General features: G+C 44.6%; 1 protein-coding gene across 1 annotated transcript; it reads left to right on the plus strand.

The window, feature by feature from the left end:
• Positions 1-22,348: 22,348 nt before the first annotated feature.
• On the plus strand, positions 22,349-23,422 carry LOC147977154 (CRIB domain-containing protein RIC4-like). The gene is made up of 2 exons (XM_087519174.1): positions 22,349-22,739; positions 22,825-23,422. The coding sequence occupies exons 1-2, from the start codon at positions 22,568-22,570 to the stop codon at positions 23,151-23,153; spliced, it is 501 nt and encodes a 166-aa protein (XP_087375300.1). The 5' UTR covers positions 22,349-22,567; the 3' UTR covers positions 23,154-23,422.
• The last annotated feature ends 468 nt before the right edge of the window (positions 23,423-23,890 follow it).

Here is a 23,890-nt window from a genome sequence, read left to right on the forward strand (position 1 = left end):
TGCGTTTGTTCCAGCGATTGGGGCTTCAGGGGGTATCATTACGATTTGGTGTAGTGCTTTGTTCGATGGCTCGGTCTTCTTATCTGAACAATTTGCTCTTGGGGTTGAATTTTCTTCCCGGCAATCCTCACATCGTTGGAAGTTGGTTAATATATATGGCCCTTGCCAGGGTGATGCACGAACCTCCTTCACTGAATGGCCTTTTGAAATCGATATACCATCCTCTGAAGATTGGCTTATCCTTGGCGACTTCAATTTTATCAGATCTCCTGATAACCGTAACAAACCTGGTGGCGATGTGAACGATATGTTTACGTTCAATGATTTCATTAGAGAGCAGAATCTTACTGAACTACCCATTAAAGGTCAAAACTACACCTGGTCCAATATGCAATAACACCCTCTTCTCGAGCAACTTGACTGGTTCTTTACGACGCTTAATTGGACTGCCACGTTCCCAAATACTCTGGTCAATCCACTCGGTAAGCCGATATATGATCATATACCTTGCAACGTGGTCATCCAAACTACCATCCCAAATGCAAGTTGTTCCGTTTTGAAACTTATTGGATAGCACACCCCGGTTTTTTGGATATGGTTAGCACTGCATGGAACAAACCCATTCGTCATGGTAAGGATAAAAATGCGGCCTCAAGCCTATGTCAGAAACTCAAAAACCTCAGACATGATCTTTCTCTCTGGAGTAAGAGTATTTCTAGGCTCAAAATTGCAATTGAGAACACTAATAAAGTAGTACTTGAATTGGATCAAATAGCGGATAAACCAGATTTGACAATACCTGAAGGTAACTTTCAGCGCATCCTTCACGCACATCTGCTTAGACTTCTGCGTTATCAAAAGGAATACTGGAAAAAACGATGCACGATATGTTGGATCAAATTCGGTGATGAGAATTCAAAATTCTTCCAAGCAGTAGCTACAGAAAGATACCGCAAGAATTGCATCTCTAGCCTCAAATCTGATGATGGCATGATTGTGGAAGATCATGAAGGAAATATGCCCTAGAGGCAATAATAAAGTTATTATTTATTTCCTTATATCATGATAAATTTTTATTATTCATGCTAGAATTGTATTAAACGGAAACATAATACATGTGTGAATACATAGACAAACAGAGTGTCACTAGTATGCCTCTACTTGACTAGCTCGTTAATCAAAGATGGTTATGTTTCCTAACCATGAACAAAGAGTTGTTATTTGATTAACGGGATCACATCATTAGTTGAATGATCTGATTGACATGACCCATTCCATTAGCTTAGCACCCGATCGTTTAGTATGTTGCTATTGCTTTCTTCATGACTTATACATGTTCCTATGACTATGAGATTATGCAACTCCCGTTTGCCGGAGGAACACTTTGTGTGCTACCAAACGTCACAACGTAACTGGGTGATTATAAAGGTGCTCTACAGGTGTCTCCAAAGGTACATGTTGGGTTGGCGTATTTCGAGATTAGGATTTGTCACTCCGATTGTCGGAGAGGTATCTCTGGGCCCTCTCGGTAATGCACATCACATAAGCCTTGCAAGCATTGCAACTAATGAGTTAGTTGTGAGATGATGTATTATGGAACGAGTAAAGAGACTTGCCGGTAACGAGATTGAACTAGGTATTGAGATACCGATGATCGAATCTCGGGCAAGTAACATACCGATGACAAAGGGAACACCGTATGTTGTTATGCGGTCTGACCGATAAAGATCTTCGTAGAATATGTAGGAACCAATATGAGAACCCAGGTTTCGCTATTGGTTATTGACCAGAGACGTGTCTCGGTCATGTCTACATTGTTCTCGAACCGTAGGGTCCGCACGCTTAACGTTACGACGATAGTTTCATTATGAGTTTATGTATTTTGATGTACCGAAGGTTGTTCGGAGTCCCGGGTGTGATCACGGACATGACGAGGAGTCTCGAAATAGTCGAGACATAAAGATTGATATATTGGACGACTATATTCGGACACCAGAAATGTTCCGGGTGATTTCGGAGAAAACCGGAGTGCCGGAGGGGTTACCGGAACCCCCCGGGGAAGTATTGGGCCTTAGTGGGCCTGAGGGGAGAGAGAGGGCAGCAGCCCAGGAGGTGTCCCCCCCACGGGGAGTCCAAATTGGACTAGGGAGGGGGGCGCGGCCCCTCTTTCCCTCTCCCTCTCCCTCTCTTTCCTTCCCCCTCTCTCTTCCTAGTTGGACTAGGAAAGGGGAGTCCTACTCCCACTAGAAGGAGGACTCCGCCCTCCCTTTGGCGTGCCCCATAGGGCCAGCCGGCCTCCCCCCTTGCTCCTTTATATACGGGGGCAGGGGGCACCCTAGAACAGACAAGTTGATCTTCGTGATCGTTCCTTAGCCGTGTGCGGTGCCCCCCTCCATGATATTACACCTCGGTCATATTGTAGCGGTGCTTAGGCGAAGCCCTGCGACGGTTGAACATCAAGATCGTCACCACGCCGTCGTGCTGACGGAACTCCTCCCCGAAGCTTTGCTGGATCGGAGCCCGGGGAGTGTCATCGAGCTGAACGTGTGCCAAGAACTTGGAGGTGCCGGAGTAACGGTGCTTGGATCGGTTGGACCGGGAAGACGTACGACTACTTCCTCTACGTTGCGTCAACGCTTCCGCTTCGGTCTACGAGGGTACGTAGACAACACTCTCCCCTCTCGTTGCTATGCATCACCATGATCTTGCGTGTGCGTAGGAATTTTTTTGAAATTACTACGTTCCCCAACAGATCACTCCAGTAAAGAATCCCTACTGTTTGAGGCCTTCAAAAACCGTATGGGCAAAAAGAGCAAGCCACATTTGAGATTCAATCTTTCTCACATGCGTCGTACGCAAGTTGATTTTGATGGCTTGACAGCTCCCTTCACTCATCAAGAGATCGATGAGGTGGTCAAAGAAATGCCTCCGGATCGTGCTCCGGGCCCTGATGGATTCAATGGTGTGTTCCTGAAAGCTTGCTGGCCCATCATAAAGGAAGATTTCTATCGCCTTTGTGACGAGTTCCACAGTGGCAATTTAAACCTTGAAAGCCTAAACTATGGGTACATCACGCTCATACCTAAAACCAGGGCCCCCGGAACTGTCAATGACTTCGGACCGATCACATTGCTCAACTGTTGCCTCAAGCTTATTACCAAAATCCTAGCCAACCGACTGCAAAAGGTGATCTTAAACATTGTGCACAAAAATCAGTATGGTTTCTTGAAGGGAAGATCCATCCATGACTGCCTTGGTTGGGCCTTCGAGTACATACATCAGTGTCCAGCTTCAAAACGTGAGATTATCCTTCTCAAATTAGACTTTGCCAAAGCATTCGACACTGTGGAACACGATGCCATCATCCAAATTATGAGGAATATGGGATTCAATGAGAAGTGGATATCCTGGATTACGAGTCTCACATCCTCAGGCAAATCTTCTGTGTTGTTAAACGGGGTACCCGGAAAGCAATTTTGGTGCAAATGCGGAGTACGACAAGGAGACCCTCTCTCTCCCCTCATTTTTGTTCTTGCTGCAGAGCTACTTCAGTCAGCTATAAATGAGGCCCTACAAGACAATCGCTTGAAGCTGCCGCTTGCTTCCTCCAACACATCCGACTTCCCTATGATCCAATACGCTGATGACACGATCATCATCATGCCTGCTTGCACTACTCAAGCGGCGATCATGAAGACAATCCTCACAGATTATGCCGCCTCAGTTGTCCTGCACATAAACTTCCACAAATCCACGATGATACCCATCAACACGCCAACAGACAAATGCATTGAGCTCGCGGACATTTTTGGGTGCATGACGGCTGCCATGGCCTTCACGTACCTTGGTCTCCCCCTTGGAACCACCAAACCAACGGTGCTGGACATGACCCCCTGGGTATGCAAAGCAGAAGGCCGGATCACGGCGGCTATGTCTCTCATGTCATATGCTGGGAAACTGGCTCTAATGAATTCACTAGTCACCTCCCTAGCCATTTACCCCATGGGAGTTTTGCGGCTTCCCCCAAAAAATGTTGAACAACTTTATAAAATTCAAAGACATGTCCTTTGGAAGAAAAGAACCGAGACAGGTGACAAAACCAACCCACTGGCTGCTTGGGATATGATCTGCCGACCAAAAAAGAATGGAGGTTTGGGTGTGCTCAATCTTAAAGTTCAAAACGATGCGATGTTGCTCAAAATGCTTCACAAGTTCTACAACCGAGTGGATACGCTCTGGGTAAAACTTATCTGGGACACCTACTACTCGGATGCGATCCCACATGCGACAACCACTTGTGGATCTTTTTGGTGGCGCGAACTGGTGAAACTCATGCCAATCTATCGAGGGGTCACGAAAGTTTTGATTAAAGATGGTAGGACGACTTTATTTTGGAAAGATGATTGGAATCAACATGTTCTTCAGGAAGCATTCCCCCGAGCATTCTCCTACACCACACTTGAAGATGCCTCGGTCAGCACGATGCTCATGATTTCCAATGTTAGGGTGGTGTTCCATCTTCCCCTCTCTATTCAGGCACATGCAGAGCTGCAAGCCCTACAGAGTGAGATCAGCTCCATCACCCTTTCCAGGGACGCAGACAAATGGGTCTGTACATGGGGGGCACAGGTTTTCAAAACCACAGGTTATTACAAGTTCTTCTTCTGTGAGGTCATTGCCCATGCTGCCTTTAAATGGTTGTGGAAAGCCAAAAGCATACCCAAGATCAAAGTGTTTGGGTGGTTCTTACTGGTGGATCGCCTCAATACACGTAATATGCTGAAACGTAGGCACTATAACATCGGGACTAATTTAGACTGCCTACTCTGTGGGGAACACGTGGAAGAAACTGTTGAGCATCTCTTCTTTCACTGCACATTCAGTACGCGTTGCTGGCGTGATCTTAAGATTTCTTGGCCGGAGGATGGCAACCGCTTGGACTTGATGGCACACCTAAAATCAAGGCACCAACACAAACTCATCATGGATGTTTTCCTTGTGGCTGCTTGGAGCCTCTGGAAGGAAAGGAACAACAATTACTTCTGACAAGTGACTCCATCCCTCTCATCTTGGAAAGCCAGATTCAGGACCGATTTTTCAAACATTGTCTACAGACTACCTGAGCATAAGAAACATCTGATTTCTGACTTCCTAGACTCCATAGTTTGACCACTCTAGCTGTAGCTTTCCCCTGAGTCATGATTTGTAACTCTTAACTCTTGTATAGTTACACTCCCCCCCCCTCCACAACCCCCTTGTAAAGACTGTTTGATCTTTAATATAATTTTGCAGTAGGAGCCTTTCCTACTGTTTAACCTTAAAAAAAACTAACTCATTAGTTGCAATGCTTGCAAGGCTTAAGTGATGTGCATTACCGAGAGGGCCCAGAGATACCTCTCCGACAATCGGAGTGACAAATCATAATCTCGAAATACGCCAACCCAACAAGTATCTTCGGAGACACCTGTATAGCACCTTTATAATGACCCAGTTACGTTGTGACGTTTGGTAGCACACAAAGTGTTCCTCTGGTAAACGGGAGTTGCATAATCTCATAGTCATAGGAACATGTATAAGTCACGAAGAAAGCAATAGCAACAAATTAAACGATCAAGTGCTATGCTAACGGAATGGGTCAAGTCAATCACATCATTCTCCTAATGATGTGATCCCGTTAATCAAATGACAACTCATGTCTATGGTTAGGAAACATAACCATCTTTGATCAACGAGCTAGTCAAGTAGAGGCATACTAGTGACACTCTGTTTGTCTATGTATTCACACATGTATTATGTTTCCGGTTAATACAATTCTAGCATGAATAATAAACATTTATCATGATATAAGGAAATAAATAATAACTTTATTATTGCCTCTAGGGCATATTTCCTTCAGTCTCCCACTTGCACTAGAGTCAATAATCTAGTTCACATCGCCATGTGATTTAATACCAATAGTTCACATCACCATGTGATTAACACCCATAGTTCACATCGACATGTGACCAACACCCAAAGGGTTTACTAGAGTCAATAATCTAGTTCACATCGCTTGCCCCCCTCGCCATATGGTATTTTTGCTTGTCCCCCTTGCCAGCCCAGAAGAACCTGGACTGGTATTTGGCCACCTCCTGGTGAAGCGTCTCATGGAGGCTATAGAAGCTCATGAGGAACCAGAGGAGGCTAGCCAACGAGGAGTTGATGAGGATTACCCTCGCCGCCTTCGAGAGCCATCGACCCTTCCAGGGATCGACCCGGTGTTGCATTTGGGTCACGGAAGGGCGGAGGTCCGCTACGGTGAGGCGCGAGTCACTAATGGGGATCCCCAGGTAAGTCGTGGGGAAAGAACCCAGGCGGCAGTTAAGCCGGTCCGCAATGCCCTGGGCCTCCTCCGGGGGATCCCAGAACCATCACTTCGCTCTTATCGAAGTTGATGGTAAGACCGGACATCTGTTGGAAGCATAGGAGGAGAAACTTCAGATTGGCAATATCGGACGCGGAGCCCTCAACCATTATTATGGTGTCGTCGGCATATTGGAGGAGGGAGACCCCACCCCCTCCTACTAGGTGTGGACCACGCCGTGAATGTGACCGGCCGATTTGGCCTTGTCAAGAATGGCCGCAAGGGCATCAACCACCATGTTGAACAGGAACGGTGAGAAAGGGTCGCCTTGGCGAACGGTGAGGATGGAGAGGTGACAGCGGAAGGGGAAACCTAGTCGCCCGACAGGATGACGCGAGGCCAAACCTTTTTTTTCGAGAGCAACTTTTTGCAGCTGAAAAAGCAATTAGTCCACGAATCAAAGACCGTTCATGTTTAATCTCCACTGGCAAAAGGGATGCAGATTATCTCTGTGAAAATCAGCAACAGCCTTACAACTCTCACTCTATTCAGCTAGGCGAAGGGATGGATTACAACCTTTCTTGGGTAGCGGCGCAAGGCCCTAACGCGCCTCCTCTGCCATGAAAGCTATTGCTTGGAATTGCCGAGGTATAGGCAGGGGCCTTGGCAGTGAAAGGATGCTTTACCTTGCTAATCTTATGCGGTCTACGAGAGTTCAGGTAACTTCTGTTTCTGAAATTAAATCTTCTAAGGTTACTTCTACTGATCTTGTTAATAGGTGATGTAGCTAATTCTTGTGTTGTTCCTTCTAGAGGGGCTTCAGGGGGACTTTGGCTTATGTGGACCGATGCCACTTGGCACCGTGACAGTGGCGACGGTCAGTTGGATGGCAACAATTCTATGTGCAGAGGCCGCGGCAATCTTGTGGAAAGTCTGGGTGTCGCAGTTCATGCTGACCAAGGCAGAACCTCTCAGGAACATGGCAATGAAGCAGGAGCAAGCTATGATCCTTGGCCAATTGGGACGCCTTCGAATTCTCTTACTGCAGATGCGGACAGCTCCTATCAAGGTCCTATATCTCCTCCTGGGATCGATCGCCTCCACCACATGGATCTGGATGTTCGTGGTGGCACACATGGCGCCAGAGGTGAAGCCGCAGTGGAAGATCAAGATAACATTAGCTCCACTGGCAAAAGGGATGCAGATTATCTCTGTGAAAATCAGCAACAGCCTTACAACTCTCACTCTATTCAGCTAGGCGAAGGGATGGATTACAACCTTTCTTGGGCAGCGGCGCAAGGCCCTAACGCGCCTCCTCCGCCATGAAAGCTATTGCTTGGAACTGCCAAGGTATAGGCAGGGGCCTTGGCAGTGAAAGGATGCTTTACCTTGCTAATCTTATGCGGTCTACGAGAGTTTAGGTAACTTTTGTTTCTGAAATTAAATCTTCTAAGGTTACTTCTACTGATCTTGTTAATAGGTTTGATCTAGCTAATGCTTGTGTTGTTCCTTCTAGAGGGGCTTCAGGGGGACTTTGGCTTATGTGGACCGATGAGCTCAGAGTTTCTGTCCATACTGCTGCTTTCCACTATATTTTAGCTAATGTAGTTCACGTGGCGTTTGGGGTCAGCTTTTGTCTCATCTGTATATATGGTGACCCCTATCATAAGCAGACTAATGTCATCTGGGACCAAGTTGCGTCTTTTGTTTATGATAACCTAGGTAAGCCCATGGTTTGTATGGGAGACTTGAATGATACCCTGTATGAAGTCGATGGTTGTAATGGCAATATCAACTACTACCATATGCATGCTTTTCGTTCTATTATCAAGAACTGTGGTCTTTTTGACATTGGTTATAATGGTCCTGCTTACACTTGGCGTGGTAGACAAAATACTTCCAAGCCTATTCATCGTCGTCTAGATCGTTGTTTGGTTAATTCTGATTGGTGTGCTCACTTTCCTAATACTAAAGTGCTTAATCTTCCCATTATTCTTAGTGACCAAGCGCCTATTTTGATTTCCACTGATAGTCACTTTGCCAAGCCTAAGCAGTCTTTTAAATTTGAAAATTGATGGCTTTCGGAAGATGACTTCAATACTTTTGCTAAAAATGCATGGGAAGCTAGTACTCCTAATTCTTTTACACCTAAATCAACTTCTTTGGCAAATACTCTCAAGGCCTGGTGTAAGAAAAAGAAGCCTCTACAGCAGACTCTCAGTATGTTAGAGACCAAAATCAATGATTTGCAGAAATTGCCTCTTGACCATCAAAGTCAAGACTTGGAGCAATCCCTCACTGCCAGGTACGAGTTTACTCTCAATCAACTGAATCAATATTACAGACAACGTGGCAAAAAGAATTGGGTGACCAAAGGCGATAGAAACACTAAGTTTTTTCATCAGGCTGTTCTTAAGCGTAGAAAAAGAAATACAATATGTTCTGTTAAAGATGAGAATAATGTGCTCCATTATAAACCAACTGCTATCATGCAAACTTTTGTTAATTATTTCAGATTCATTTTCTCCTCTCCTAATAATGTCGTGTGCAGGCCTTTTCCTCAAATCAACTCCTTTGACCATAATGATGATTTCACCTACTCCGTTCCTGATAAATCGGAAATTTTCCAGATTCTTAAGGAAATGAAACTGAATGGTTCACCAGGTCCTGATGGTTTCAATGTGGAGTTTTATCTGGCAACTTGGGAGTGGATTGGTGATGAGGTAACACAGTTGGTGTCTTCTTTCTATGCCACAGGTATTCTACCTCCTCATATAAATGAAACTAACATTGCTCTCATTCCTAAGAAGTTAGTGAAGGAAATATGCCCTAGAGGCAATAATAAAGTTATTATTTATTTCCTTATAATCATGATAAATGTTTATTATTCATGCTAGAATTGTATTAACCGGAAACATAATACATGTGTGAATACATAGACAAACAAAGTGTCACTAGTATGCCTCTACTTGACTAGCTCGTTAATCAAAGATGGTTATGTTTCCTGACCATGAACAATGAGTTGTTATTTGATTAACGAGGTCACATCATTAGTTGAATGATCTGATTGACATGACCCATTCCATTAGCTTAGCACCCGATCGTTTAGTATGTTGCTATTGCTTTCTTCATGACTTATACATGTTCCTATGACTATGAGATTATGCAACTCCCGTTTACCGGAGGAACACTTTGGGTGCTACCAAACGTCACAACGTAACTGGGTGATTATAAAGGAGCATTACAGGTGTCTCCAAAGGTAGATGTTGGGTTGGCGTATTTCGAGATTAGGATTTGTCACTCCGATTGTCAGAGAGGTATCTCTGGGCCCTCTCGGTAATACACATCACATAAGCCTTGCAAGCATTACAACTAATATGTTAGTTGTGAGATGATGTATTACGGAACGAGTAAAGAGACTTGCCGGTAACGAGATTCAACTAGGTATTGGATACCGACGATCGAATCTCGGGCAAGTAACATACCGATGACAAAGGGAACAACGTATGTTGTTATGCGGTCTGACCGATAAAGATCTTCGTAGAATATGTAGGAGCCAATATGGGCATCCAGGTCCCGCTATTGGTTATTGACCGGAGACATGTCTCGGTCATGTCTACATTGTTCTCGAACCCGTAGGGTCCGCACGCTTAAGGTTACGATGACAGTTACATTATGAGTTTATGCATTTTGATGTACCGAAGGTTGTTCGGAGTCCAGGATGTGATCACGGACATGACGAGGAGTCTTGAAATGGTCGAGACGTAAAGATTGATATATTGGAAGCCTATGTTTGGACATCGGAAGTGTTCCGGGTGAAATCGGGATTTTACCGGGTTACCGGGAGGTTACCGGAACCCCCCGGGAGCCATATGGGCCTTCATGGGCCTTAGTGGAAAGGTGAAAGGGCTGCCCACAAGGGCTGCGCGCCTCCCCCCTTCCCCTAGTCCTATTAGGACTAGGAGAGGTGGCCGGCCCCCCTCTCCCTCTTTCCCCACTTGGGGAATCCTAGTTGGAATAGGATTGGAGGGGAGTCCTACACCCGGAAGGAGTAGGACTCCTCCTGCGCCTCTCTCTCTTGGCCGGCGCCCCCTCCCCCCTTGGCTCCTTTATATACTGAGGTAGAGGCACCCCAAAGACACACAAGTTGATCCACGTGATCTATTCCTTAGCCGTGTGCGGTGCCCCCTGCCACCATATACCTCGATAATACTGTAGCGGAGTTTAGGCGAAGCCCTGCTGCTGTAGTTCATCAAGATCGTCACCACGCCGTCGTGCTGACGGAACTCGACACTTTGCTGGATCGGAGTCCGGGGATCGTCATCGAGCTGAACGTGTGCTCGAACTCGGAGGTGCCGTAGTTTCGGTACTTGATCGGTTGGATCGTGAAGACATACGACTACTTCCTCTACGTCGTGTCATCGCTTCCGCAGTCGGTCTGCGTTGGGTACGTAGACAACACTCTCCCCCTCGTTGCTATGCATCACATGATCTTGCGTGTGCGTAGGAAAATTTTGAAATTACTACGAAACCCAACAGTGGCATCCGAGCCTAGGTTATTTATGTTGATGCTATATGCACGAGTAGAACACAAGTGAGTTGTGGACGATACAAGTCATACTGCCTACCAGCATGTCATACTTTGGTTCGGCGGTATTGTTGGACGAGACGACCCGGACCAACCTTACGCGTACGCTTACGCGAGACCGGTTCCCTCGACGTGCTTTGCACAGAGATGGCTTGCGGGCGACTGCCTCTCCAACTTTAGTTGAACCAAGTATGGCTATGCCCGGTCCTTGCGAAGATTAAAACGGAGTCTATTTGACAAACTATCGTTGTGGTTTTGATGCGTAGGTGAGATTGGTTCTTACTTAAGCCCGTAGCAGCCACGTAAAACATGCAACAACAAAGTAGAGGACGTCTAACTTGTTTTTGCAGGGCATGTTGTGATGTGATATGGTCAAGACATGATGCCGAATCTTATTGTATGAGATGATCATGTTTTGTAACCGAGTTATCGGCAACTGGCAGGAGCCTTATGGTTGTCGTTTTATTGTATGCAATGAAATCGCGATGTAATGCTTTACTTTATTACTAAACGGTAGTAATAGTCGTGGAAACACAAGCTTGGCGAGACGACAACGATGCTACGATGGAGATCAAGGTGTCGCGCCGGTGACGATGGTGATCATGACGGTGCTTCGGAGATGGAGATCACAAGCACAAGATGATGATGGCCATATCATATCACTTATATTGATTGCATGTGATGTTTATCTTTTTATGCATCTTATCTTGCTTTGATTGACGGTAGCATTATAAGATGATCTCTCACTAAATTATCAAGAAGTGTTCTCCCTGAGTATGCACCGTTGCCAAAGTTCGTTGTGCCCAGACACCACGTGATGATCGGGTGTGATAAGCTCTACGTCCATCTACAACGGGTGCAAGCCAGTTTTGCACACGCAGAATACTCAGGTTAAACTTGACGAGCCTAGCATATGCAGATATGGCCTCGGAACACGGAGACCGAAAGGTCGAGCGTGAATCATATAGTAGATATGATGTTCACCATTGAAAACTACTCCATCTCACGTGATGATCGATTATGGTTTAGTTGATTTGGATCACGTAATCACTTAGAAGATTAGAGGGATGTCTATCTAAGTGGGAGTTCTTAAGTAATATGATTAATTGAACTTAAATTTATCATGAACTTAGTACCTGATCGTATCTTGCTTGTTTATGTTGATTGTAGATAGATGGCTCGTGCTGTTGTTCCGTTGAATTTTAATGCGTTCCTTGAGAAAGCAAAGTTGAAAGATGATGGTAGCAATTACACGGACTGGGTCCGTAACTTGAGGATTATCCTCATTGCTGCACAGAAGAATTACGTCCTGGAAGCACCGCTGGGTGCCAGGCCTGCTGCTGGAGCAACACCAGATGTTATGAACGTCTGGCAGAGCAAAGCTGATGACTACTCGATAGTTCAGTGTGCCATGCCACGGCTTAGAATCGGGACTTCAACGACGTTTTGAACGTCATGGAGCATATGAGATGTTCCAGGAGTTGAAGTTAATATTTCAAGCAAATGCCCGAATTGAGAGATATGAAGTCTCCAATAAATTCTATAGCTGCAAGATGGAGGAGAATAGTTCTGTCAGTGAGCATATACTCAAAATGTCTGGGTATAATAATCACTTGATTCAATTGGGAGTTAATCTTCCGGATGATTGCGTCATTGACAGAATTCTCCAATCACTGCCACCAAGCTACAAGAGCTTCGTGATGAACTATAATATGCAAGGGATGAACAAGACTATTCCCGAGCTCTTCGCAATGCTGAAAGCTGCGGAGGTAGAAATCAAAAAGGAGCATCAAGTGTTGATGGTTAACAAAACCACTAGTTTCAAGAAAAAGGGCAAAGGGAAGAAGAAGGGGAACTTCAAGAAGAACAGCAAGCAAGTTGCTGCTCAGGAGAAGAAACCTAAGTCTGGACCTAAGCCTGAAACTGAGTGCTTCTACTGCAAACAGACTGGTCACTGGAAGCGGAACTGCCCCAAGTATTTGGCGGATAAGAAGGATGGCAAGGTGAACAAAGGTATATGTGATATACATGTTATTGATGTGTACCTTACTAGAGCTCGCAGTAGCACCTGGGTATTTGATACTGGTTCTGTTGCTAATATTTGCAACTCGAAACAGGGACTACGGAATAAGCGGGCACTGGCAAAGGACGAGGTGACGATGCGCGTGGGAAACTGTTCCAAAGTCGATGTGATCGCGGTCGGCACGCTACCTCTACATCTACCTTCGGGATTAATATTAGACCTAAATAATTGTTATTTGGTGCCAGCGTTGAGCATGAACATTATATCTGGATCTTGTTTAATGCGAGACGGTTATTCATTTAAATCAGAGAATAATGGTTGTTCTATTTATATGAGTAATATCTTTTATGGTCATGCACCCTTGAAGAGTGGTCTATTCTTATTGAATCTCGATAGTAGTAATACACATATTCATAATGTTGAAGCCAAAAGATGCAGAGTTGATAATGAAAGTGCAACTTATTTGTGGCACTGTCGTTTAGGTCATATCGGTATAAAGCGCATGAAGAAACTCCATACTGATGGACTTTTGGAACCACTTGATTATGAATCACTTGGTACTTGCGAACCGTGCCTCATGGGCAAGATGACTAAAAACACCGTTCTCCGGTACTATGGAGAGAGCAACAGATTTGTTGGAAATCATACATACCGATGTATGTGGTCCGATGAATATTGAGGCTCGTGGCGGATATCGTTATTTTCTCACCTTCACAGATGATTTAAGCAGATATGTATATATCTACTTAATGAAACATAAGTCTGAAACATTTGAAAAGTTCAAAGAATTTCAGAGTGAAGTTGAAAATCATCGTAACAAGAAAATAAAGTTTCTACGATCTGATCGTGGAGGAGAATATTTGAGTTACGAGTTTGGTGTACATTTGAAAAACTGTGGAATAGTTTCGCAACTCACGCCACCCGGAACACCACAGCGTAATGGTGTGTCCGAACGTCGTAATCGTACTTTACTGGATATGGTGCGATCTATGATGTCTCTTACTGATTTACCGCTATCGTTTTGGGGTTATGCTCTAGAGACGGCCGCATTCACGTTAAATAGGGCACCATCAAAATCCGTTGAGACGACGCCTTATGAACTGTGGTTTGGCAAGAAACCAAAGTTGTCGTTTCTTAAAGTTTGGGGCTGCGATGCTTATGTGAAAAAGCTTCAACCTGATAAGCTCGAACCCAAATCGGAGAAATGTGTCTTCATAGGATACCCAAAGGAAACTGTTGGGTACACCTTCTATCACAGATCCGAAGGCAAAACATTCTTTGCCAAGAATGGATCCTTTCTAGAGAAGGAGTTTCTCTCGAAAGAAGTGAGTGGGAGGAAAGTAGAACTTGACGAGGTAACTGTACCTGCTCCCTTACTGGAAAGCAGTTCATCACAGAAAACTGTTTCAGTGACACCTACACCAGTTAGTGAGGAAGCCAATGATAATGATCATGAAACTTCAGATCAAGATACTACTGAACCTCGTAGATCAACCAGAGTAAGATCCGCCCCAGAGTGGTACGGTAATCCTGTTCTGGAAGTCATGATACTAGATCATGATGAACCTACGAACTATGAAGAAGCGATGGTGAGCCCAGATTCCGCAAAGTGGCTTGAAGCCATGAAATCTGAGATGGGATCCATGTATGAGAACAAAGTATGGACTTTGGTTGACTTGCCCGATGATCGGCAAGCAATTGAGAATAAATGGATCTTTAAGAAGAAGACTGACGCTGATGGTAATGTTACTGTCTACAAAGCTCGACTTGTCGCAAAAGGTTTTCGGCAAGTTCAAGGGATTGACTACGATGAGACCTTCTCACCCGTAGCGATGCTTAAGTCCGTCCCAATCATGTTAGCGATTGCCGCATTTTATGATTATGAAATTTGGAAGATGGATGTCAAAACTGCATTCCTGAATGGATTTCTGAAAGAAGAGTTGTATATGATGCAACCGGAAGGTTTTGTCGATCCAAAGGGAGCTAACAAAGTGTGCAAGCTCCAGCGATCCATTTATGGACTGGTGCAAGCCTCTCGGAGTTGGAATAAACGTTTTGATAGTGTGATCAAAGCATTTGGTTTTATACAGACTTTCGGAGAAGCCTGTATTTACAAGAAAGTGAGTGGGAGCTCTGTAGCATTTCTGATATTATATGTGGATGACATATTGCTGATTGGAAATGATATAGAATTTCTGGATAGCATAAAGGGATACTTGAATAAAAGTTTTTCAATGAAAGACCTCGGTGAAGCTGCTCACATATTAGGCATTAAGATCTATAGAGATAGATCAAGACGCTTAATTGGACTTTCACAAAGCACATACCTTGACAAAATTTTGAAGAAGTTCAAAATGGATCAAGCAAAGAAAGGGTTCTTGCCTATGTTACAAGGTGTGAAGTTGAGTAAGACTCAATGCCCGACCACTGCAGAAGGTAGAGAGAATATGAAAGATGTTCCCTATGCATCAGCCATAGGATCTATCATGTATGCAATGCTGTGTACCAGACCTGATGTGTGCCTTGCTATAAGTTTAGCAGGGAGGTACCAAAGTAATCCAGGAGTGGATCACTGGACAGCGGTCAAGAACATCCTGAAATACCTGAAAAGGACTAAGGATATGTTTCTCATATATGGAGGTGACAAAGAGCTCACCGTAAAAGGTTACGTTGATGCAAGCTTTGACACTGATCCGGACGATTCTAAATCGCAAACCGGATACGTGTTTACATTAAACGGTGGAGCTGTCAGTTGGTGCAGTTCTAAACAAAGCGTCGTAGCGGGATCTACATGTGAAGCGGAGTACATAGCTACTTCGGAAGCAGCAAACGAAGGAGTCTGGATGAAGGAGTTCATATCCGATCTAGGTGTCATACCTAATGCATCGGGTCCAATGAAAATCTTTTGTGACAATAATGGTGCAATTGCCTTGGCAAAGGAATCCAGATTTCACAAAAAGACCAAACACATCAAGAGACGCTTCAACTCCATCCGGGATCTAGTCCAGGTGGGAGACATAGAGATTTGCAAGATACATACGGATCTGAATGTTGCAGACCCGTTGACTAAGCCTCTTCCACGAGCAAAACATGATCAGCACCAAAGCTCCATGGGTGTTAGAATCATTACAGTGTAATCTAGATTATTGACTCTAGTGCAAGTGGGAGACTGAAGGAAATATGCCCTAGAGGCAATAATAAAGTTATTATTTATTTCCTTATAATCATGATAAATGTTTATTATTCATGCTAGAATTGGATTAACTGGAAACATAATACATGTGTGAATACATAGACAAACAAAGTGTCACTAGTATGCCTCTACTTGACTAGCTCGTTAATCAAAGATGGTTATGTTTCCTGACCATGAACAATGAGTTGTTATTTGATTAACGAGGTCACATCATTAGTTGAATGATCTGATTGACATGACCCATTCCATGAGCTTAGCACCCGATCGTTTAGTATGTTGCTATTGCTTTCTTCATGACTTATACATGTTCCTATGACTATGAGATTATGCAACTCCCATTTACCGGAGGAACACTTTGGGTGCTACCAAACGTCACAACGTAACTGGGTGATTATAAAGGAGCATTACAGGTGTCTCCAAAGGTAGATGTTGGGTTGGCGTATTTCGAGATTAGGATTTGTCACTCCGATTGTCGGAGAGGTATCTCTGGGCCCTCTCGGTAATACACATCACATAAGCCTTGCAAGCATTACAACTAATATGTTAGTTGTGAGATGATGTATTACGAAACGAGTAAAGAGACTTGTCGGTAACGAGATTCAACTAGGTATTGGATACCGACGATCGAATCTCGGGCAAGTAACATACCGATGACAAAGGGAACAACGTATGTTGTTATGCGGTCTGACCGATAAAGATCTTCGTAGAATATGTAGGAGCCAATATGGGCATCCAGGTCCCGCTATTGGTTATTGACCGGAGACGTGTCTCAGTCATGTCTACATTGTTCTCGAACCCGTAGGGTCCGCACGCTTAAGGTTACGATGACAGTTACATTATGAGTTTATGCATTTTGATGTACCGAAGGTTGTTCGGAGTCCCGGATGTGATCACGAACATGACGAGGAGTCTCGAAATGGTCGAGACGTAAAGATTGATATATTGGAAGCCTATGTTTGGACATCGGAAGTGTTCCGGGTGAAATCGGGATTTTACCGGGTTACCGGGAGGTTACCGGAACCCCCCGGGAGCCATATGGGCCTTCATGGGCCTTAGTGGAAAGGTGAAATGGCTGCCCACAAGGGCTGCGCGCCTCCCCCCTTCCCCTAGTCCTATTAGGACTAGGAGAGGTGGCCGGCCCCCCTCTCCCTCTTTCCCCACTTGGGGAATCCTAGTTGGAATAGGATTGGAGGGGAGTCCTACACCCGGAAGGAGTAGGACTCCTCCTGCGCCTCTCTCTCTTGGCCGGCGCCCCCTCCCCCCTTGGCTCCTTTATATACTGAGGTAGAGGCACCCCAAAGACACACAAGTTGATCCACGTGATCTATTCCTTAGCCGTGTGCGGTGCCCCCTGCCACCATATACCTCGATAATACTGTAGCGGAGTTTAGGCGAAGCCCTGCTGCTGTAGTTCATCAAGATCGTCACCACGCCATCGTGCTGACGGAACTCGACACTTTGCTGGATCGGAGTCCGGGGATCGTCATCGAGCTGAACGTGTGCTCGAACTCGGAGGTGCCGTAGTTTCGGTACTTGATCGGTTGGATCGTGAAGACATACGACTACTTCCTCTACGTCGTGTCATCGCTTCCGCAGTCGGTCTGCGTTGGGTACGTAGACAACACTCTCCCCCTCGTTGCTATGCATCACATGATCTTGCGTGTGCGTAGGAAAATTTTGAAATTACTACGAAACCCAACAGTTAGTCCCTCTTGTTCCTATGGATTATAGACCTATTAGCCTTTGCAATGTCATTTATAAAATTATTGCTAAATCTCTGGCAAACAGACTCAAGCCCCATCTTCCAGGTTATGTTGATCCAGCTCAACAAGCTTTTATTGAGGGTAGACGGATTACTGACAACATTATTGTTGCTCAAGAAATTTCTCACTCTTTTACTCTTAGGTCTTGGAATCACAATGCATTCATGCTAAAAATAGACCTAGCTAAAGCTTTTGACCGTTTAGAATGGAACTTCATTGTCTCGGCTCTTTCTCGTAAAGGGCTGCATGGTCATTTTATCAATCTTGTGCATGCCTGCATTTCTTCGCCTACTTTCTCTGTACTCACTAATGGTCAGCCGTCTCCCAAATTTAAGTCCCATAGAGGTATCAGACAGGGTTGTCCCATGTCTCTCCTTACCTTTTTGTTCTTGCCATCAATGAGCTTTCTATCATGCTTAATGAAGTTGCTCAGGCCAATCATTTGCAAGGAATTTCTCTAGGTCCAAACTGCCCTTCTATTCATTCTCTCCTTTTCGCTGATGACCTTTTGGTCTATGGACAGGCTACTACGCAGGAGGCTCAGACTATGTCAGATTTGATTCAGCACTTTTGTTCCCTTTCTGGTCAAACTCCTAATTGGGACAAATCTGCTATTCTGTTTAGCACACATACTCCTCATAATGTTATTACTGATATTAAACATATTTTCCCAGTGCCTAATCTTGATGATAGATTCACACACCTTGGTCATCCATTGATTTTACCTGCAAAAAATAGAGCCTCTGCTTACAACTTTGTAATTGATAAGTTCTCTAACAAGCTGCCTTCTTACAAAGCTAATATGCTCTCTCATGCAGCTCGTCTGGAACTTATTAGGTCTGTTTTTTCTGCTATTCCGGTCTATTACATGGCAAACATTTTATTCTCCAAAAAGCTTATTGCTAAGCTCACAGCTATCATTAGAACTTTTTGGTGGACAGGTATTAAGGAAAATGGCTCAAGGAAAGGACTATGTCTCAGAGCTTGGAAAGATATAGCAAATTCAAAAGAAGAAGGAGGTCTAGGGATTAGAAATCTTAAAGCCGTTAATGAAAGTCTCATCATTGCGGCAGCTTGGAGGTTAGCAAACAACCTCTCTTCTCACTTATATTGTATTCTTCGAGCTAAGTATTTTCCTACTACCACAATCTGGAGGGCAACTTCTTCTCCTCCTAAGTCTGGGTTTTGGGCTTCAATTTTAAAAATGCTCCCCAGGCTTACTCAGCATGCCTTCTATCAACTTACTAAAGGCAACATTTCTTTATGGAGCATGCCTTGGTGTCCTCTTTGGAGGTCTATTCATGATTTCCTTGTTCCCCAAACCACAGGATTTGTTTATCCTTCTTTGGTTAGTGACCTGTGGCTCCCAGGACAAAAAGTTTGGAACCATGAACTTATTTTTAATCTGTTTGATCAAACTTTTGCTTCTCAGGTTATTGCTATAGACATTATTCATGACGATATCGATGATCTTCTTTGTTGGCCTTTGGCCACTAATGGCATTTGTTCTCCTAAATCTGCTTACAAGCTTTGTTTGCAGGAGATTCACAACAATCCTATTACAGCTCCAATGCAGGTGTCTTCAGAAGTCAAGAACTTGCTTACGATTATTTGGCATGATAAAAACCTATTGCAAAAAGTTCAAACCTTTGCTTGGAGACTGTTGAGAAGAGCTTTGCCAACAGGTATGAGAGCAGGTCGTTTTTCTGTTCATATTTCTCAGATTTGCTCCAGATGTGCCATGCAAGAGGATGAATTGCATCTTTTTTTCCTTTGCGACTTCGCAAGGGCAGCCTGGTTCTCTAGCCCCTGGTTTCTTAGATCACATGCTATAGTTCAGGGCCTCAATTCTGTGCATTCAGTTATTGCTCGGCTTCTCTCCTTTAATCACCCTCATGCTTCTTTAAAAAATATTCTTAATTTCTTATGGTGCATGTGGAAAACTAGAAACGATTTCCTGTTTGAGCGTAAGAAGCACCAACCTTACCAGGTTCATATTTTAGCTGCTGCCTTGGATCATTACTTGCAGAATGATTCTTTGCTTCATTCGAACAATCCTAAAAACCTGAACAGCCAGCATGTGTTGCATCATTTGCCCCCTCAAGGTAGCACTATTAAGTCTGTTATGCTCCTGAAAGGTCCAAAAATCTACACTGATGCTGCTTTTAAAACTAAGAAAGCTCCAGGCATTTATAACGGACAGCCTCGAACAGGCATTGGGGTGTATTTCTGTCTTCCTTTATCCCAAGGAGAAAGAAACATTCAGGTCCAAGCCTCTGCTCTGCCAACAACTACTCCTCTCCAAGCAGAAGTGATTGCAATGGAGTTTGCATCACACTTGACGAACATCCTGCAGATTCAACATCCTGTCTTCTTAACAGATTGTCTTACACTTGCTTCGGTGATTGCTGCCAGGAACTTTTTGCACTCTGCTGCGCCCTGGAATATCCGGAAAAATCTAGCTAATATTTTCAACTTAACGTCTCATATGCAGGCTCAGATTTTTCATGTTTCTAGGAATGACAATGGAGTGGCTCATAATCTTGCCAAGCAGGTCTTTCAGAACAGCTACGGAATGCTTATGGAATGTTCCCATAATTCCCATACAAATGCTCCTTGCCCTGTTATTTCTTCCTTGCAGAACATTGCTCTTTCAGGTTTTCATATACATAAGGTATACTGTTTCTAATGTCCTGTACTAATTTTGCAGATTAAAATCTCTATGACTCTTTTTCCAAAAGATATTCTCAGGATGCTATCACAGTCAACAGGACGACGATTCACTATTTCTCCGGGAGATCACTTCTCACTCTGCGCTTCATGTGCTTCCTTCTCATTAGATGGTCTCTATATGAAGGACTTTATGTATCTTTAGCTCTCCCTATGTTTCTTCTTTTATTACTTAGCAAGCAGATGTTCATCTGGTTGATCCCCTTTCAACCTATCTTTGCTTCTTTCTCCAGCTACTCTGTTTTGGCTGTTCTCCTCTTCTGATATTTAGGCCAATGTAATATCTCCTGTACTATGATCAATGCTGGAAATGGAATTGGGCACCCTCTGGGTGCCTTGCTTTGTTCAAAAAAAAAAGCAGACTTGGACTAATTTAATTCTCCTGCTTTCTTCTGATGATTAAGGTACGTCTGAAAAAGGATCCCTCTCGCGCCATTTTGCCCTGCTTTTTCGCTGAGACATGCGTGTTTTGTTGGGTTGGAGGCTTGGAGCAGCAGAGACGAGGACTGTTTAACCTCACCAAAATCCTATTATGAATTGCTGGTGTAGATTTCATTCGGATCAGATCATCATCGAGGTTGCCCTTTTCATTTTGCACAAACAAAAATAAGGTCAAAAGGGGGACCCTCAAGAATCTCAAAAGCAGGCAGGCTTGTTTCCCTTTTTCCATTCCTTGAATTTTCTGAATTATTCAACCTGCACGCGGCTAATGGTTGTACGTACGCGTCACGTTGGACCTGCCGCACAAACATTTTACTCGCGCGCCATGAGCCCATGACACGTCCAGAGCATGCCCTGTTAATCTGCAAAATCCAGCCTATTTGGTTGTCGGGAATTTTGAAGGATAAAAAATTTGTAGGAAAAAATCTTTTAGAACATTTGGTTTGTAGAAATGAATTTCGTATGATAGGAACCAGTCCTTCACATTCTCAAAAAAGAAAAACATTAGCCTAGACTCAATGAAAAAGTTTCTATCCTATGAATGAAATGACATCCCTTTCTCTATGGAACTAAGACACCTATTCCCATGATATTTCTATCTTATGAACCAAAGAAGCCTTCATATGAAACATATTTGTTTCAGTTTTCTTAATGAATACTCTTTGCAATAACTTTTTTTCGCTATGTGCATCCTCGGGTGCTGGCGACCGGGAGAGTTCAACCATAATCTCAAGTCGCACTTTTACATTTTTTTTTGCGATGACACTTTTACATTCTTTTCTACAAAAGCATAACTTTTTTTTTTGGACGGGACCTCGTCAAGTGAGTAGGGTGCTCCTGCGATTTCGTAATGAAAAATAAATTTGGTCTAGTTTATATGAGAAACTAGGTCGAAAACCACACTTCCACACCCCGCAAAAAAAAAAAACCACACTTCCACAACGAATTGGCACACCTCCTAATTGTGTAATTCACATCACCGCACCCGCCCAAAAGGATTGACACAAAAAAGAGGCCGGAGGAGAGACATCTCTTTGTGTGCGTGCTGCATCCACTAGCGAAGTGATGGCGCCAAATCAAGCTCAACCAGCACCCTTTTGAAAGGAATTTTAACGCAATTGATTGATGTGCGCGTCGCAGCCCCAGCACCAGCAACAACACAAAAGGAAACCAAACAATTAGTCCACGAAGATCGTTCCTGATTGATCTGCATGATACCATACTACCAAAATTAACGTATGATGATGCTCTGTCTCCCTCCCCCCCTCTCTCTCTCTCTCCCTCTCTCTCTGCTTTCTGTCTTTCTCTCTCACCAAACCTTGCCTTGCCTTGCTTTCCTTTGCTCCCTTTCCCTTGTTCCCCGTAGCTATAAGACACGCCGAGCCAAGAACAGAACACCATTCTGCATCTTTCTTCCTCCTCGTCTCATCCTCTGTACTCTCGGTCGGAACCTCCGTAGTATCAGTGTCAATCGTCTCCGGCTCCGATGAAGGACCGACGCGGCGGCGCCGGCTTCCCCTTCTCCATCGGCTGCATGTCGCAGTCCGCCGTCGCCGTCGCTGAACCGCTTGACAAGAAGCCGCCGGCACCGGCGCCGCAGCAGCAGGCCGACAACCCCTCTTCCTCCACCACCAACACCATGGCGGCCACCACACAGGGTAAGAACTTCCTGGTCACAATTCGTACCATATTCACAACCGATGCCACAGCCCACAGGACGTGCTAACACAAGCAAAACTTCAGAGAGAGGCGCCGGAGAAGAAAGCAACGAGGACAAGGCGAGAACCGCGGCGGCGGCGTCAGGGGTCGTCACGGCGGGGGTGCAGCGGCTGCTCAGAGGGATCAAGACCTTCTTCGCGACGTACGATGGCGAGGAGGAGGACGAGGAGGAGGATAGGGAGATCGTGATCGGGTACCCCACCGACGTGCAGCACGTCGGGCACATCGGCTGGGACGGGATCAACAAGGTGGGCGGCATGGTCGGCGCCTTCTCGCTGCCCTCCTCCCTCTCCCTCCGCCAGCTCGAGATCGCCATGGACCCCGGCGCCGCCACCACCACCTGCATCAACTGACCAAACTCTCCTGCCATTGCCATGCCCCTCGAGCTCGAGAAACCACCATCACTAGTGCTAGTAAAAAAAAAGTTTGAGACAACTGGTCTCATCTTTTAGTTCTTCCACGTGCTTGCTGATGATTGATAATTACCTTGTCATTTGGTAAAATCTTTTCTTTTTTAACTTTGGACGAGATAAGAAGCATATGCATAGGTTTGTGTATACTATGTGGAGTGGAGTTGTGTACATACTTTAGTAGATTGTGGGAGCTTCGGCTTGTTTCAACATCTCTACGGGCCATGGGGCCCCTCTCTTCCTCTTTTCCATTGAAGTTGCTCTTAAACCAGATGGTAAAATCTTGTCAGGAGTGATGGTGATTAATTGCTGCTGCTGCTGCTGGTACTACAATAATAGTGGTGCAAATCATTCAAGTCTTCATGTTTGTTGGACTATAACATGCATGCCGCCATGCGTGCACGCATCTAGTACTACTGCTAGTACTGCATAATGGTTAAGGCCAATTAACTCGTGTGTTCGTCATAGACATGGCCAGATGCCCAGACGGTACATGCAGTACTGCCAATGGGACACTTGTCTCAAGCAAATGAATAATAATCTTTTGCAGTCCATGAGTGCAGAATCATGGTAAGATCTGCTTTAAGCTTAGACAAGGAACACAAATTCAGAGTTGCAGACAACAATCAAACGTTGACCGGATCGAAATCCAGATGACTCAACAGCAAAGAGTATAAAAC

This window comes from Triticum urartu, chromosome 4A (assembly GCF_056163025.1).
Source record: "Triticum urartu cultivar PI428250 chromosome 4A, HENAU_Tu73, whole genome shotgun sequence".
Classification (NCBI taxonomy): Eukaryota; Viridiplantae; Streptophyta; class Magnoliopsida; order Poales; family Poaceae; genus Triticum; species Triticum urartu.

Coding starts and splice junctions, on each gene's coding strand:
- LOC147977154 (XM_087519174.1), top strand. CDS start 22,568: ATGAAGGACCGACGCGGCGGCGCCGGCTTCCCCTTCTCCATCGGCTGC. Junction 22,740..22,824: donor CATGGCGGCCACCACACAGG/GTAAGAACTTCC, acceptor GCAAAACTTCAG/AGAGAGGCGCCGGAGAAGAA.